We start from the raw sequence: 17629 nt of genomic DNA on the forward strand, positions 1-17629 counted from the left end.
TGAGGCTGATCTAGTTTTTCAGGTGAGAAAGGCAGGAACTTTCTGCATCCGGGCTGAGCTCATCAAAATCACTCCTGCGCTGGCTCTAACATTCTCCTGAAATAATCACACGGACCAGAAGACAACTTTCTTCTCTACATTCCTCCTAGCTGAGTAGCCACTGGTATTCCTCACCTGGCCCACGGAGAAATCCTCCTTCTCCCCAACCTGGAGGTAAGACATGTATGTATTCATCACTCATCGTGGAGACCAGAAAGGAGTTTACCCAAAACCTTTCCTGCACTGTGTTCCTAGCCATCAGTCCCACACGGTGACCCTGCAACTCTTTGCCTGTGATAAGACAGCTACATGGACTTACCAACTGAGCAAGCACCAAGAGGAACAAAATGGTAGCGTGAAGTCTGTAGGTGCTTCAAGGTGTTCTTACAGCGTAAAGAACCCCTGCACACAGGCAGCACAATTCATTCCTTTTACGACCTGTTTTTTAGTCAGAGGCAAACATGGTAATTATAGCCTGCCTGATTATAAACGAAATTACAAATCTGTCCTTAGGGCACAATTGTGTCCCTACCTAGGTGTTATCAGCCCCCAAACCTCATTTAATCTTGACAGATGTGTAGTACTGAGGCACCATTGCAGGAAACTCTACAAGTAAATTAATTTTATGAATACTTTCTCTGCAATATTCCCATGCTCCTCTAATAGACAGTTAGTTCACATGCATTTTTAATGCAACCTATGTAATTTAATCCATCAGTACAATAACTGAACACCTCTGATGACTTTGAGCTATTGCTAAGTCTCTGGCTTTTCTTTGATAACCTAACCGTCTCAGCTTTATCAACTGATACCAAAGGCCTACACAAAATACTGTTTTCCAACTATATCAACCTCTTTTCTTTGGAAACTTTTACTACCCCGTCCAAGTAAAACACAAAACACCAAGTTCATTTCAGGAAAACAAAGTCATCTTTCCACAGTCCCTTCCGTTCAGTTTTTTAATACCTTAAAGTAATCCTGCTGGCATGGAAGACTGTTCCCTGGTATGAATAGAGGAAGGCACATATAATGCTCTCTTCTACACCTTTCTCAGCATATATTGTTTGTGCTCAGGGAGACCACAGATCAAATGACAGACCTACTCCTACAGCTGTTACCTGGGAGAAACCACTCAGCTTAAAGAATGAGAGGATATTAAAAAATAACCAGGAAGATATCGTCGGCAGGTCCTTGCTATCCCAAAATCAGAGCTGAGAGTTCCCGACACAGAAACCTTTGCTTTGGCCCAGGCTTCTCTCTTCAGGAAATCTGAAGTATCTCACCAGTGTAGACTTGAAGATTCAACTCAACAGCACTTTCTTGTGCTCATGTGGTAGATAAGCAAAGAGCTCGAACTCCCTGAGATCCGAGAGGCGTTTAAAAATATTTGTCACGAGCCGAGTAGCGTGAGAGCCCTGATTCACTAACTGAGAACACCGTTCTGTTAACTTCTTTTTAAATATGTTACCTGACCTACTGTGACTGCTAAAAAAAAGGGTCCAAGCTGACCGTGCTCCCAGACAGCACAAAGTTTCCCATGCAGCCGCAGAAATGCCTCCTTCTAATTGCTTTTTAAACAGCAATTGAAATAATCCCAGCTTGGCTCTAAAAATCACAAGGCAGGTCTTCTGGAAAACACTTCTCTACATGTTCTAACCTTTCTGATATTTGTTGTTGACCCCACCAGCACACATGAATTAATGAACACTGAAATTGCTTTTAATTGCTGTCTTTGTTAATATCTACTCACCACGTCTGTGAAGAAAAATGGGTGGTAGATGAGTAAAACATTGTTAGTTTTTCATCATCCTTTCCCTCATGATTGCTCAAGTGTAGCAAGCAGATTTTTCTTGGCATTGAACCATAGAACTGCCAGTGCAATATTGCAAGAGAAGTTACAATACATGCAAAAGAAGAGGTTAAGAACCCACCTAACCTATTCTCCAGGTGAAAAAAAACAGGATAAGGTTAGATTACAAATGTGTTTTAAACAAACTCTTAGAAAGGCCATATTGCCGTTTTCCTGGATCAGAACTGACGAAAGTCCTCAAATTCTTAAAAGTTATAGAAGGATATTTCAGCTCAGACCACAGCAAGTAAAGCTCTTTCCAATTTGCATTGAATTTGTTCATTTGTCATTTTAAAGCAGCACACATCAGCTGCTAATGACTCCAGCACTGGCAATTTCTTTTAACATATTTATTCTCTTTAAAATCATCACATTTCAACAGCCCTGTAAGGAGGATACTAAGACACACCAGAGCATGTGCAAGTCACATGGTCAGACATTCTGACCAGGATGTTTGCAGACACCAGGTGGTTAATAGGACAGGCAAACAAATGCCTTCTAAAGGCTAAATTCATATTATTGACTAAAAAGAGTTAGCAAAAGATCTTCTGGTATCCTAGTCACTGCCTAGCAGTGACACTTTCAGGTAGAGCAAATATTTTGAAGAATACAGCAAAGAGTTTTTATGTCTACTTACTTGATCCACTTACAGATTTAGTTAGCAAATGCTCATTTTTGTCATTTTTTCCTTAGCAGAGTCCTATGCAGCCCTGTCAGTTGCCGCCTTGGTTTTGATTACAGGTGGAAAAGGTCTGCCGACTGCTTCTCCCTCCAGAAAGAGCCTGTTCATATGCTTGTACTTCCCTTTTGGCAATGTTTTCTTTTTTCATTTTCTTTTTTCTTTAACACAGGAAAGCAATGTGGAAATCCAGTATTCATCATCCCAAAATATCTGAAGACTCAAAACAGGCAATGCCTTGGTGACCTGCCCTTAAACATCACCGGTGCTCAAACTGACTGATGCTTGCAGCATGAAGCGGAAAATGAAATCTGACTCCTGCCTCAGTTTCCAGACAGCAGAACTAACAGATGATTTACCAGTTTGGCTTGCTTCTATGTTAAATTCCTCTTTCCAACTTCACTCAGCCACCGGTATTACAATGATGGCAAAGCTAAAGGAACTGAACTAGAAGACCAGTTTCCAGTGTCAGCTTCAGGCTAACCGGTGCTCAGCGTACCTGAAATTTTTTACGTTCAACTTCTCAGTTTTCTTTAGGGAATAAACTCACCCTGACCTAAAAGTATACACAGAGAATAACATAAAAAAGGAGATCTGAACAAGCAATGAAAAAGAAACAACTCTGCAACTATCAAGCACATCTGTTCTTAAAAGTTCTCAGTGAATATCGCATAGCATGACAGAAAGGACATGACTTAGAACATTTAAAATCAAATCTTGCAGCCCTCTCCTGTGACTTCAAAGGACATGCACATCTTTGCATAGTCTTGAAACCAAATTGCTTTGTAATATCAAAAAAGATGAGTTGGAAAAATTAGAAAGCAACATTTGAAATACCTTTGCCAATAGGTACAGCTCTTCCTTAAAAATAAATAAATAAATAAAAGCTCCTCTCAGAGGGAGACAGGAAAAGCAAAGGAAATTGACCTGTTAAAAGATTAGTTATTTATTTTTAACTGTAACATCATAAATTAGGAAAAACAAATTGGTTCCATTTGCTGACTTCCAAAATTACCTAAGAAGCCTGCAGTTTACTAGCACTAACCCTTAGATGTTATTATTGCTAATTGCTGTGTTATGATTACAAAACACTGGCATAAATCTCACTCAGCACTTCTCAGAGCTTATGAGGGCATAACATTCACATGCTCCTCTCTGACCCCCTGTCCCTTATTATTTGCTGTGCACGCCTATGTGCAACTCATCACCAGATGAACCAACCCAAACACCAGCTGAATTCAGCTGTTGTAGATTTGGATATGCTTTATGCCATACCAGAAGCTTAGCCTGTTTTGTATTTACCTTACATTCCAGGTATTTTAGGAGCTGATTAGAAAGTCTCTCTTGTAATGAGCTACAGTCAGATGCAGTACCTTTGAAACGAATGCCAGGAGGAGTGCGGTCCAAGTAGTAACCTATGCGTTGATTCCCACCCACATCAGCCTTTCCCCAAAGGTGATAATGAATACAAATCGAGCAGCAAACACTGCCTGACTAGACAAATGCTTCCTCCCAAACCTGATATACACAGCTGGGATGCAGCTGTTGCCACTACAGCAGTGCACGCGGCAGCTGCTGCCAGGGGAAAGGCAGCAGCACACACAAGAAAGGGACAACCCACCCAGAAGGACTGTCCCACAACCCAGATGGGGCCACTGCAACTGCAAAAGCTGGACCACCCTGGTTGGAAAGTATTTTTTGGAAGCGTACCCTCATGGAGAGTACAGCTAGAATTTGCTTCCTGAAAATCTAGAAATAATGCATCTTAAGCATTTTATGCATTATACAGATGTTAACATGGAGAACTACAAGGCCTGGGTCAAAGCCAGTTAATCCAAAGGCCTGTTCCTAAGTAAACAGTGAAAACCCACTCTACTTCAGGGCCTCCTCCAGAACCCCCTACAGGAAGCCTCTGCTCTCTCCTTTCCTCTGAACCGATTGTGCCAAGCAAGGTTAAATGATAATCTTGTAGTAAGCATATGTGCAGAATAGTAAGTTTTTGTTTGAAAATACATGGAACACAACTGGGAGCTGTGAATACTCTTTAATTAACTTAGCTAAGTTTGGACTGCACAATGACTTTATGGACTGCACAATGACTTTAAGGAACATTTAAAAAAAAATAAATAAATCCACAGTGGTGAAAAGAGCTAGAATGATACTTCAGGAAACTGAAACTGTTTTCTTATTTACAGGACGAGTAAAAAACACAGGCAGTATTAATGTATGCTGTTTCCATGCCTCTGCTCCTACTAACTTATTTCACTTTGGTTCCAACGTTCAAAACTCAAAAGAATCACATCTCCTCGGGCCTCCCCTTCATCCCCCTACAGAATTTGTGCCCACACATCCTTTAATTTTGAAAGAGAAACCAACAAGTTGCCCACATCCCAGCATCAGTCCTACAGGTATTTCATTACTGCAGCTCTTGCTCTCCACATTTAATGATTTACACCTTTGCAGAATTTAAAGCAGTTTTAGCTGATAAGCTGCACAGGCTAAGAATCCACTAGTTTTCTCTGCCTACATGTAAATAGAAGGTAGCATACAAATAATCACAGAGGGGCTTTCAACCTCCCCTGCCTACTCAGACCTTGATCTCAACAAAACTACCCAAAAAGGGCTGGCTGTGCTGGTAAATCCTGCAGCAGGTATTCATGCCTAGAGGATAATAAGTTAAGGTCACCAGCAAGTAACAAGTTTAGCCTCCACCATTCTGTACCACACTTGAAAAAATGATAGGACTGAGTGGGTTGGCCCGCAGCCAGCCATTCACTACTCCTATATATGGGGACCTGACTGTCAGGGAAGTAAGAGCAAATCTGCTTTTGACCTTATAGTAAGGTACGTGTTCTATTACACACTGAGGTAGTAGCAAGATTTGAAACAGACCATTGTGCTTTTTTAGGCCGAATTACTCAGGCTCCCTTCTTGACCTCCTAACACTATATTAAAAAACGTGTTTTTCCTGAATTAGCTTCATTGGACTAGGTCTCCCAAGCACCTTTTCAAGCCCTTCAAATACATGCATGGGACTTAAAGACTACCCTTAAGTAGCCAGGTTTAGATTATCAATTGCTTACAGTGGCTACCTTAAATACCTATGCAATTTTTTCCAGATGTTGCTTAAGGTCTATTTACTGTACATTGAGTTCTATTTATTGTACATGCTGGGTTCTCTCTGTGGTTGTGTTAGGAAAGCAGACTCATGTTATACATGCTCTCTTCGTAGAGTACACAGTCCAAGGTTTTAGGAATCATTCCAGTTAAAGAGTCATCATGATGAAAAAGCAAAATAAAAATCATTGCTACACACATCGTAACCATGATACATAATAATAATTTCTTTAGTAGCATAAAACAGACATTTGACAGTAATAAATATTTATATGAATGTGCATTTTGGAGATATTTGAAGAATAAGATAAGCTCAAGCACAGAACTGCCAACTTTTAAAGACTAGACCACGGCCCCTTGAAATATCATTTCAAATGATGCTTGTGCTGCTGACACTACAAATAAAATTTTAAAAGTAGATGCAGTACAGACAAGAAGTGAAGAAATTCCCCTGTGCTGACTTAGTAACATATCTCATCTCCAACATATCCCAAAGAGTGAGACAAGGCTTCCATTCCTGGACACATTCTGTTCAGTTTTCTCTCCTATTATTCTCACTGCTAAAAAAGTCACAGCTGTTTTCTGTCAGGACACCCAATGTTTGTGAGCCACTCCAAGGAAGGGACACAGCGTACAGCAGGCACTGTACGCTTATCCCAAGGTACATCACTAAGGCTGTTCTCTGGTGAAGCATAGGGCTGACCTCAGTTTCCCTTGGGGTAAAGCCAAAGAGCCTTGCCATCTTCGTGGGCTTATGCTGGATGGCTTATGAGTATTTCTTATCCTGAGGCAATCAGTTACCCATGGTGTTTTTTTAAAGGAGTGAAGACAAGGCATAAACTTGCCAAACAGGGAACCTGTTCCTGTCACAAAGTTTCCACAGCAACCTGGACAGAGATGATTAATCCACCCACAGGCCAAGCAGCTTCTACATGGTGACATTACTTTGGGTTATTACGAAACTCAGTAGGATTTTGGCAATGGCAAGTTGCATCGTGCTCGGTTACCCAGGTCCCAGAGCACTCCCTAATTCCAAATGTGAACAAGCCAATGGGTTCGCTGAGCATGACTGCGTGACCCCACCTCTGTCTCTTGCACAAGGATTTTCAGGGCAGAGCTGCAAACAGGCTGCCCTTCTTCCTGCACCTCCTTGTGATCTGGTATCTGCAATTTACGTAGGATTCAAAGGTTGCAGATCAGCTAGAGCACTGCAAGCCTACTCTGCAACCACCCCTGAGCCATCCCATCCCCATATAACAGTTCATACGACAAACTAACAACCCATATATCCGCTTTTAACAGAAGCATTATTTTGTTAAGAGGCTGAACTGCAAATAATGGGTATGATGTGAGCATATAAACCTATCTGCTTTTTCAATAAGCATCAGCTAAACCTCATATTTTAAGAGCCCGTTCCTTTTCCTTGAGATAGTCTCAAAAATAATATACTTGTAAATTTTGAAAGGAAATATAACATTCCTTTCAGTGTTTTCCCAAAGAGTAAAATACTGCAGTGTTTAACAGTAAACACGAAACTAAGGTTTCTGTTTGCTTAAAAACAAATGTTCCCCTTGAAGTTAAAAAAAGGCTAGGATAAATACTTCTAGTGGTTTTATGATGGGTTTATTAACTTTCATTTAAAGCTATATTAGCTATATCAAACATGAAAAAGTGTAATGTTTAAAGGTTTTTGGTTTTTTTTAATTACTAAAAATTGCTCATAGGCTGGAAATTCAGCCTGGGATTTCAGCTTGCATCTGTTTTTTGCTACCATATATATCCCAGAAACAGTGTATAGCAGTAACGCTACCAAGCAAACATACCAACAGGCAATTTCAAACCTCAGCTGAAAACATTTCTCCCACTCTTACAGTTTTTCTCCCCATTTATCTCTGCAATTGTATTTAATTCTATGGAGCACTTAAAACTTAATTCAGTGGTGCATTTTGCAATACAATTTGTCTGAATGATGCTATAGAGAGTGAAGGCTGTATTGCACTATATAATGAAACTATGTCTATGCTTGAACAAACTGCAACTGCTGTTCATCAAACTAGCAAGTTCGTGAACGATCTTTTGGTCTCAGGACTAATGACAATGGCTTATTTTAAACAGCAGTCCTACCCTAAAATATGATTATAAAGTTGACATAGGCTCACAAGGATTGTGACAGACTTCCAAAGCTAAGTTCATTAGTTTGCAAGTAAAACATTATACTTTTTCCTTGTTACTAGAACTACTAATTCAGCACCTGACCTGAAGAGCAAAATGTAGTTTCGAGTTTTGCTTCTGTTTTTCAATAAAACTACATAGCACCTGAAAAGCCTAATGTAAATCTGGACCTGCAAATTTTCATACTTTTGATTTAGTCACTAATCACTATTTATGCACTAGTTCCCAAAGCTAATAGGTGTATGGATAGGTAAAATATATTTTAGTTGGTGACAAGATACTGTTTTGAGCTGACACAGAGGACTATTTGGATAGGTAAGGAGGAGACATTTTTATGTAAGTAACTTAGAATAGCACACCGCAACCTATGAGATCCAAATGGTAAATCTTCCAAAGCTAAATAAAAATTTTTTTTAAAATAAATAATTATGCTTTGGGAAGAAGGTTTTGAAAACCAGAATGAACAGGTCAAAGAGGATCCTTAGTATCCAATTTGGCAGCCCTGAGAAACACTAGCACTGGAATAAACTTGAGGGTTTCACAATCTCAGTGGTTCCAGGAATTTTTAAAACAGCCTGCACTACAAGAAACAGTACTGCTGGGTTAAGTCATCTAGTCTATCAGAAACCAGTGTACGACAGCTTCCGCTGTACATTTTGCAACATTATTTTTGGCACAAAGGAGAGAGAGAGAAAAAAAAAAAAAGACTTGAGCAAAATGAGAGCAAAGCAGTTTTGTGGCTTTTTTTTAAATTTGCTGACCACCTCCTGCCTTTAGGTTATCAAGCCTGATACAGACCACTGCCAAGAGCAACTCAAATGAAACAGAGCAGAGACAATGAACCCTAGCCCTGATGCAAGGCTATCCGGGAAGAGTTTTGCACGCAGCCAGGATAATACTTTATTCAGCGAAGAGGATCGCCCCTCTGCACCTCCAGCAGGGTTTACAGCTACCGCAGGGGGAAGCTAAGAGCTTGAAGCTGTTCGCTGGGACCCTTCCAGTCCACGTGGGACGGAAGACAGGAAATGAACACACTGGGTGCTTGCCCCAAACCTCACCAACACTTTCCCGAGTGCTCATTCCTCTCCTCGCGTTGCAGCTCAAAAAGCGGAGGGGGGAGAGCAGCCGCTGGGGCAGCAGATGAGCAGCCACTCCGCACCGGGGCGGGGGGGGGGAGGAGGGGAGATCCGCGGCGCAACCCACCTGCCCTAGGACGGGGGAAGGCGGCTCTCTGCCTGCGGATGGGATGGGGGCAGCCCGGGGGCCCTGCTGGGCACCGCAGAGGGGCGAGGACGGGCTGGGGGCGGATCCCGCCTGGGACGGGACGGGCAGAGGGAGCCGGGGCACGGCCCGCCCGCGCTGGGGGTCGCCCTGCGTGAGGCGGGAGGGGCCGGGGAGGGGGCCCCTCGCCGGCAGCGGACCGGGCGGGCGCGGCGTCCCAGGAGCTCCCCTCGCCGGCAGAAGGGGAAGTGCCCGGGGAACCCCGGCTTCCCTCACCCACGGCGGCTCCCGCGGCGCCCAGCCCGGCGGCGGCGGCGCGGAGACCCGGCTGCGCTCCCCCGCGCGGGGTGCGTGTCCGAGGGCAGCGGGGAAGGGGCTCCCCCCCGCTCCAACGGTCCCCTCCGCGCGCGCGCTCCCCCCACCCCCCCCCGCTCCAACGGTCCCCTCCGCGCGCGCCCCACCCCTCCCCGCTCCAATGGTCGCCCCCCAACGGTCCCCTTCGCGCGCCCGGCGCACGCGCAGCCGCACGCACGCGCGCACTGCCCCCGCGCGCCCGGGCCGCTCTCACCTCCTGCCGCGCTCGGAAGAAGTACCCCGCACAACTGCCGCAGCGCCGAGGCGGCCACACTGCGCAGGCGCGCCCCGCGCCCCGCCCCTTTCCACACACACACGCGCGCGCTCTCACCCCCCCCACCCGCTCCGCCCCGGCGGCGGCAGGGACCAGGGAGAGTGTGCGAACCCGGCGCGCAGCCGCAGAGGGGCCGCGGCCAGGGAGCGGGGGCAAAGTGCTGCCCCTCGGGGGAGGCGCACAGACCCGCCCCCTCGGCGCCCGGCGTTTCTCCGCCCAAACCCACCGGTGGCGGCAGCGCCTGGGGACATCCCCGCGTCCCGTGTGCTGGGGCAGGCTGTGACACTCCCGACTCCCCCCACGACTACACACGTATGGCAGAGCTAGATCAGCTCGACGGGGAGCCAGGAGAGGTTGCACCCGACTTTTCCAAGACGAAAGGGGACCAAAACAGCCAAGGTCATCAGTAGTAATCACCAAAGCAAGGCACCAAAATGGTGCCACACAGTAACGAAGCAGAGCTGGTAGCTCCTCAGTTGATTTTTCCTTTATTTGCAGCAGCAGAAACCAGCTTACAGCTCTCGTGGATAAATCGGGTTTGTAATGCCAAGCAACAGAAGTTGAGGGAGGGGTAAAACGAAAGGGTGTGTGACCTGTGTGCGAGCAGTATGTGAGAGACCCGAAAAAAACCCAGACCAAAGTGAGGATTTCAGGCACCAGCAGCGCGAGCCGGGCGGCCTGGGCCAGGCACCAGGCTCCCAAGGCCACCAAGGCTGGCAGACCCGCAGCACGGGCTCGCGGCGGAGGCTCTTTACCCAGCTTGCTCTGCTACTGGAAACATAAGCTAGCTAGATGATGCAGGCGCCACAGCCTTGCAATCGCTGGCCTAAATGTGCTTCAGGAAAACGGAGTCTTTCCAGGAAAGCAACTTGGTCCATGAGCAGCTTGGAGTCCTGGAAAAACAAGGCACAACCCAGGTCTCTTGCCAAAACGTGTACATAGCTGGTGATCTGCCTCTTTCCTTCGTCTCCGCTTAAACAAACTTATTCCCCCTATTGCCCATGGGATAGATGTAGAGGACCGAGGTGGGACGTATACGTGGCAGCCTGCAGGGACGCTGGGTCCTGTGCTCTCCGGCTGTGGTCATTGCCCTGCTTGCAGGACCTTCTCCAGAGCTGCTGTGGCGATTAACAGCAACATGAAATCTGCTGCTCCCCGGTAGATGGGAATCCCAGCACCACACGGCCCCGTTTGGCCGGTCCCTGTGAATCGGGGGCAGCTCTTTGGAAAGTCACGGCTCTCGGTGCCAGCCCTGGCTTCCCCGTGCTCCCCGCTCACCTGCTGGGTCTCTCATGTTGTCCCCTGGTCACCTGCGAGGAGAACTGGGGGCAAGTGGAGGGGGGGAAGAGGCATCAGCACAGGTCCCCCGGGTGCCCTTCCCCCCAGGCAAGGCGGCACGCAGATGCGCAGGGGTGGCTGGACCGGGGGAGTCACCGCCCCGCTCCAGGCCTGTCCCCCCCGGCCCCCAGCTGGGTCTCCCACGGAGGCCCCGTGCTGCCGGCGGGCCCCCAGGTCCCGCAGGAGGGGAGGGCTGGGACCGGCACCCGGACACCTTCACCGCGGACACGTGTGTGCGCGTGTGTGCGCGTGCCCGTGTGTGTGCGCGCGCCCGCCCATTCACCGAGCCGCACCCCCGCGCGCGTCACCCGCCCCGCGCCCTCCCGCCGCCGCAGCCCTTCAGCACCGCGGGCGCGGACAGCTCCCGACTCCTCCAGCCGCCGCGGCGCGGGGCGCCGCTGCGCGCACCGCTGCGCGCATCGCCCCGCGCATGGCACCGCGCACCGAGCACCGCACCGCGCACTGCACCGGGCAGCGAGCACCGCTCTGCACCCCGCGCACGGCACCGCGCACCGCCCCGCGCACCCCGCTCCGCCCCGCTCCGCCCCGCCCTGCGCCGCTCCGCGCCGCGCCGCGCTCCGCCCCGCCGCACTTAAGCGCCGCCGCCGCCGGCGGCCCCCGCGCCGCCGCCGCCATGAGCCACCGCGCGGAGCCGGCGGCGCCGGCCGCCTCCTACCGCCGCCTCTCCGCCGAGACCCCGCGGAGGCGCCCCGAGGGGGCGGCGCGGCGGGCGCGCCCGGGCGCGGAGGCAGCGCGGGAGCGGGACCCGCGCCCGGCGCGGGCCAGCGAGAAGCAGCAGCTGCAGGGCCTCAACGACCGCCTGGCCGGCTACGCCGAGCGCGTGCGGGCGCTGGAGCGGCGGCACGGGGCGCTGGCGGCCGAGCTGGCGGAGCTGCGGAGGCGGCCGCCGGCGCCGCGCCGCCTGGGCGAGCTGCTGGGCGCGGAGCTGCGCGCCCTGCGCGCCCGCCTGGAGGAGGCGCACGGCGAGCGGGCGCAGGCGGCGCTGGAGCGGGCGCGCCTGGCCGAGGAGACGCAGCGGCTGCGGGCGCGCTGCGAGGAGGAGGCGCGGGGCCGCGCCGAGGCGGAGCGGGCGATGCGCGCCCGGCAGCGGGCGGCCGACGGGGCGGCCCGCGCCCGCCGCGACCTGGAGCTGCGCGCGGCGGCGCTGCGCGAGGAGCTGGCGGCGCTGCGCCGCGCGCACCAGGAGCAGCTGGCGGCGCTGGGCGCCGCGCTGCGCCCCGCGCAGCCCGCCGAGCCGCCGCCCGCCCGCCCCGACCTGGCGGCGGCGCTGCGCGAGCTGCGCGCGCAGTACGAGGCGCTGGCGGCGCGCAACCTGCAGGCAGCCGAGGGCTGGTACCGCGCCCGCTGCGCCGGCCTGCACGAGCGGGCGGCGCGCAGCCAGGAGGCGGCCCGCGCCAGCCGCCGCGAAGCCGGCGAGTGCCGCCGCCAGCTGCGCGCCCGCGCCGCCGAGATGGAGGGTCTGCGCGGCGCCCACGAGTGCCTCGAGCGGCGGCTGCACGACGCGGCGGAGCGGCACAGCGCCGAGGCCGCCGGCCTGCAGGTGAGCGCCGCGCCCCGCGCCGGCATCCCCGCGCGGTGCAGCGCCGAGCACCCGCCCCCCGCTGCCCCGTGCACCCTGCGCGGGGCCGGACATCCCGGCCCAATGCAGCGCCCCCGGCACTGTGCAGCGCCGAGCACCTGCACCCTGCTTCCCTCATGTACCCTGCGCGGGGCTGGACATCCCTGCCCGATGCAGCGCCCCCGGCACTGTGCAGCGCCGAGCACCCCCGCCCTGTTCCTCCATGCACCCTGCGTGGGGCTGGACATGCCCACCCGGTGCAGCGCTGAGCACCCGCGCCCTGTTCCTCCATGCACCCTGCGTGGGGCCAGACATCCTGGCGCGATGCAGCGCCCCCGGCACTGTGCAGCACCGAGCACCCCCGCCCCACTGCCCTGTGCATCCTGCGTGGGGCTGGACATCTTTGCCCAGTGCAGCGCCCCAAGCACCGTGCAGCGCCGAGCACCTCGACGCAATGCAGCCCCCGAGCCCTCCTGCGGGCCCCCCCTGGGCAGCGGCACCCAGCACCTCTGGCGTCGCCTTCGCAGTCCCCGTGCGCATGGCGGGCTGCCGGGGTGGGCTGCGGGGCGGCACCCACACGCTGCGACCTTGCGGGGGTTTCGAGCGGCCCCCTGAGCGCAGCCCCTCACCCCGGGCACGGGCGCTGCAGGCACCAGCGCTCGGCAAGCAGCAAGGCTGAATTTGCAGCCTGGACCTTATGTCCCTGGAAACGTGCGTGGGGCGGATGCTGAGCGCTCCCTCTCTCTCACGTAGCAATATGTGGTGTCATATCACTTACCGTAGTGTTACCACTTTTTCTGACTTCAAGGAAAGGTTCATCATTTAAAATACAGTAAGTCCCTGAGATTATGCCATTAAATGGCTATTAAATCATCTGTGGATTCTAAATCAAGCCATTTCCTTCTAAAAACTGGGGGAAAAACTGCCTCGGGTCACCCCTGAAGGACGCTCTGATATAGCACCCAAGCAAAGCCTTGTCCTTTCCAAGGCCAGATTTTGCCGAAAGCCACGGCCACAGCTCCGAGCTGCCTGCAGTCCTGCTGAGCAGCTGGGGCCTCCTCCTTCAGCAAATATTGTGGCAATGGTCAGGCAGCGCACAATATTTCCTGCAGTGCGTGAAAGGAGTATGCGTAAGTAATCTTCTTAAACAGTCTTGCTGCCATGCGAAAAGAGGGATTCCAGGAAGGACATATATATTGGAAAAAAATAACGCAGCTGGATTAAACATCACCATAATTGAAAATAATCTGGCTACGGCACATCGGCTTTGCTTCTGTGTGACCCCGAGGTTCTGCCTGAAGTGTGGTAATACTTCTCTTTCGAACAATGTGCGTATTTAGGAGCTAAATAATATCCCTGAATGGAACTGGTGGGAAAGGGTAAAGTCTGCATTAAAAGAGACTATTCCTATTTTTCAAGCTTTTAAAATTTTCCTATAGACTACGAAAGCAGGGACAGGTTTCTTTGTATGCTTAGGCTGCGCTGCCAGCTCCGAAGCAACGCACCCGCGGTTTTCGCTGGGAGCAGGCTTGCGGCAGTGTGTGCCGCCACGCTTCCTGCAGCGCCGCGTTGCCCCCCGGGGCCGCGCAGCCGCCAAGGCCTGGCCGCGGGAGGGTCGCAGGGGTGTTTCCAGCAGCTGCCGCGGGCTTTGCAGGCTGTGCCGTGCCTTCCATGCAGGCTGCTTATTCTTTGCCCCAGGCCCCCCCGCAGCTTGCCCGACCGTCACACCGGCCTCCCCCCTCCTCGAGTCAAACCACATGCGTGTGCGCAGTGCTGATCCTGCTTACATACCCCCTTGGGTGCACGCGGGGGAAAGACGGGGCTATGTTTTCCAGCAAAAGATTACAATAAGAGGTCAGTCCCCGTTGTCAGCAAGCAGCAGAGCTGCCCGCAAACTCCTCCGCATCGCAGGCAAAACTGGATTTTGCAGCTGCAGGAGGGCAAAGCTACAAGGGGGGAGGCAGAAGCGCCGCTGAGCAGGGGGCGAGCAGCTGGGACATGCTGGAAGAGGGTCGAACGCACCTCCAGAGCCGGTGCAAACTGCCCCTCGCGCCCTCCCCTTCTTCGTGGCGGCCGGAGCAGAAGACCCACGGGAGAGACCCCTGCCCCGGCCCACGGCCGTGACCACCGCTGCCTTCGCCTCCCTGCAGGACACCATCGGGCAGCTGGAGGACGACCTGCGAAACACCAAGAACGAGATGGCCCGGCACTTGAGGGAGTACCAGGACCTGCTTAACGTGAAGATGGCCCTCGACATCGAGATAGCTGCCTACAGGTAGGGCCGCCGACCCCCCCGGCCGCCCCCCAAGCACGATCCCCCAGCCCCACCAGGCTGGGATAGTAGTAGGGATATTTTGGATTGGGAATTTGCCTCCTTGGCAAAGTCAAAGCGTGTCGGGTCAGGGCGTCTCGAGCATCTCCTCCATAGATGGACAAGCTGATTCCCTCTGCCGTTTTCTGCTGGGGTTTCTGGAGGGGGAGGATGGAGCGGGTCTTATGTACCGCATATTGCAAGTGCTTCCCAAATTACTGAGAAAGGTGTATTATTTTAAACCAGTTTCATGCTGCTCAGCTCTATACTGTACCCCATCGAAGGATAAATCCTGGGAGAAAGGGCCTGAGGAGAGACCCTCACTAGTGCTGCAGAAATGGGGAGAGAAGGAAGGCAACGAAGGGGGAATCTGCAGTGTTGTTTGAGACAGTTTTCACCCTAGATTTGGGTGATGGTGCAGAGCACTCTGATTTACCCGCAAATCACAGCCGGTCCCGGCCACACAACCCTCAAAATTTGCAGACATTTCAGATCTGAACCTCACGTCCAGCCAGCCGTGCCCTGCTTACTCGAACCTGGCACACGCCGAAAATCAGGCTCCCGGCTGCCCCCGGGGGTCTGGTTTTGCCCAGACCGGCTGTCGCCGTGGAGGCGTCTCGCGGAGGTCCCGGACTAACCTCTCCCCTTGCACTGTGCTTGCAGGAAGCTGCTGGAGGGAGAGGAGACGTACTTCAGCGCTGGGAGCATCAGCCCTGCAGCACTGAATCCCTTCCCTAACGCCGCTTACTCTTTCCAGCCAAGGGTCTTCAGCTCCTCCATGGCCACTGGTGCAAAAGCATCTCCTCCTCTGTCCATCAGGAAAGAGGAGCAAGAAGAAGTTATTAAAGTGGCCTCTAAGATATCATCCAGTCGGGCTGACGGGATGGAGGAGGCCATAACCTCCACCAGGAAGATGGAGAGAACAAACCTGCGCGAAGGAAGTATTGCGGCTGCAAAAATGTAACCTGCGGAGTCCCTCTTGCATTTGAGGGGGAACAGTCTGCCCTTGGCCTTCGAACTGCCCCTGCAGGACCGTGGCAGCGCCGGGCTTGTGGGCAGCTGCCCCCGGGGCGGGAGCCTCTGGGGCAGCCGGGAGCCGGGTCCCGATGGGAGCCGGCCGAGCTGGGCACATTGCTCCCTCTCAAATGAGGCGGAGGTGCGGGCTAGATGCATGTTGGTCGTCTCTGTGGTTGCACCGTGGCTCATAGCGCCCACGCTGCTTCCTGCCGCACGGTGGCCGGCCGGGGGGATGAGCCATCCGGCTGGGGCTGCCGCACCACCAGCTTTTGGGGGGGGGGGGGGGGGGGGGGCTGGCGGAGGAAATGGGAACCAACACATTTGCTACAGCTAGTTTCCAGGCTACGGGCCTTCGTCTAGTGTCTAAACCCGTGTGTATCTCACGTATCCCCCCCCCTCGCGCTGCAGCCATCCACTTGAATCCCAGGAGCACAGAAATAGCCATGCTGCCCGAGCGGAGGGCTCTGGCAAGGCAGTGCTGCCCACCGGCCCTTCTCACCACACTTTCTTAGCACCCATTGAACCATCCTAAACGCACCCGTGCTGGCTTCGACCTCAGGTTTGCAGCGGCGGTTTGTCTGCAATGCCTTCGAGCTGCCGGCGGTCGCGTGTGCGAGAGCTGCAGGCCGCGGGCGCACGGCGCATCAGGGCTCTTCCCTCTGCGGTTGTAAGGCACGGGTTAATAATTAAAAAGGAAGAAGTAGTTACGTGAATCTGACTGAGCCATCCTGTCGTCTTTGCATACAAGGTGTTCCACAGCATCTCCACATCTCGCTGTTTCTCTATTTTTTTTTTTTTAATTCCTGTTTTCTAGAAACAGGGACCAAGGGCCGTCCCTGGGGACTAGCAGAGCCCCAGGCACCGCCACTGCCTCTCGCCGCCCTGGTCTCCCAGCACCGCTTCCCCTTTGCCACTGTCAGAGCCTGACTCCCCCCTCTCCCTTTTTCCTGGCTCATCTCTGCTTTCCGCAGATGCAGCCCTCGTTTCGCGCAGCTTTCGTGCCCTGGCAGTGGGAGAAGGGACACAGATGGACCAGCACCCACCTCCTGGCCTGGCTGTCCGTGACGAAATGCAAACATGGGGCGTTTCTCTGTGCTGAGCGCGTGGGGAAGGAAAGGCAGAGGCGACCGCGCTGCTGACACAGGGTGTGCTGAACTGCAGCTCCCCTCCGGCGCTGCTTTGCTTCCGCCCCTTGTGTCTAAACGGACTGCGCCGCCCTCGGCTCGGCTCAGCTCAGCTCGCTGGATGCTAGCTAGCAAAGCCAGAGCTTTCCTTTCCTCCCGCGAGCGGTCGGGCAGCGCTGAGGCGAATGGGGCCAGAGAAGGGCAAGGGAGCAGCGCTGGCGGGGGGCAGCCGAGGGCAGCGGGGAGCCCGGGCACTGGCAGGTATCGGCATAGTGTCGAGCAGTCTGGTTTGCAGACACCAGCTGGTCTCAGCCCAGGGGACACCCAGCGTGTGGCCGCTTTCCTGCAGACGACAGGCAGCTCGGACAGCTCCGGCCAGGCAGATGCATTTGCAAAGGCCGCAGCAATGGCCCGGGGCAGCGGGGAGCCTCTCGCCCTGGTCCGGAGCGGTGCCGGGTCTCTTCCAAACGCCGCCACGGCACCGATTCCCAGGCCCAGGGCGACACCGGGCTTTGCAGGACTGCGGAGGTCACCGAGTCTGGTTACCCACCTCCT

At 53.2% G+C, this 17629-nt stretch overlaps 2 protein-coding genes and 1 long non-coding RNA gene across 3 annotated transcripts in view; 1 reads left to right on the forward strand and 2 right to left on the reverse strand.

Moving 5' to 3' along the window:
- The window catches only part of NT5C2 (5'-nucleotidase, cytosolic II), a 65062-nt gene extending 55287 nt beyond the window's left edge, over nucleotides 1–9775 (reverse strand). Inside the window, exon 1 of the mRNA XM_026110358.2 lies at nucleotides 9646–9775. The gene's annotated coding sequence lies outside the window, so the exon portion shown is untranslated. The remainder of the gene's footprint in view (nucleotides 1–9645) is intronic.
- A 401-nt stretch (nucleotides 9776–10176) lies between these two features.
- LOC135328737 (uncharacterized) lies at nucleotides 10177–14782 on the reverse strand. The gene is made up of 2 exons (XR_010389755.1): nucleotides 14645–14782; nucleotides 10177–11027 (listed from the first exon to the last, which is right to left on the reverse strand). It is a non-coding gene; the product is annotated as an uncharacterized LOC135328737 (long non-coding RNA).
- INA (internexin neuronal intermediate filament protein alpha) lies at nucleotides 11612–16663 on the forward strand. Its single transcript, XM_064514178.1, has 3 exons — nucleotides 11612–12604; nucleotides 14773–14897; nucleotides 15597–16663. The coding sequence occupies exons 1-3, from the start codon at nucleotides 11678–11680 to the stop codon at nucleotides 15895–15897; spliced, it is 1353 nt and encodes a 450-aa protein (XP_064370248.1). The 5' UTR covers nucleotides 11612–11677; the 3' UTR covers nucleotides 15898–16663.
- Nucleotides 16664–17629: the final 966 nt, after the last annotated feature.

Source organism: Dromaius novaehollandiae, chromosome 6, assembly GCF_036370855.1.
Source record: "Dromaius novaehollandiae isolate bDroNov1 chromosome 6, bDroNov1.hap1, whole genome shotgun sequence".
In the NCBI taxonomy this organism is placed as follows: domain Eukaryota; kingdom Metazoa; phylum Chordata; class Aves; order Casuariiformes; family Dromaiidae; genus Dromaius; species Dromaius novaehollandiae.

What these genes read in the sequence shown, in the direction of transcription:
- INA (XM_064514178.1), top strand. Translation starts at nt 11,678, where the DNA reads ATGAGCCACCGCGCGGAGCCGGCGGCGCCGGCCGCCTCCTACCGCCGC. An exon ending in CCGAGGCCGCCGGCCTGCAG is followed by an intron (nt 12,605 to 14,772) that starts GTGAGCGCCGCG and finishes GCCTCCCTGCAG; the next exon opens with GACACCATCGGGCAGCTGGA. An exon ending in ATCGAGATAGCTGCCTACAG is followed by an intron (nt 14,898 to 15,596) that starts GTAGGGCCGCCG and finishes CTGTGCTTGCAG; the next exon opens with GAAGCTGCTGGAGGGAGAGG.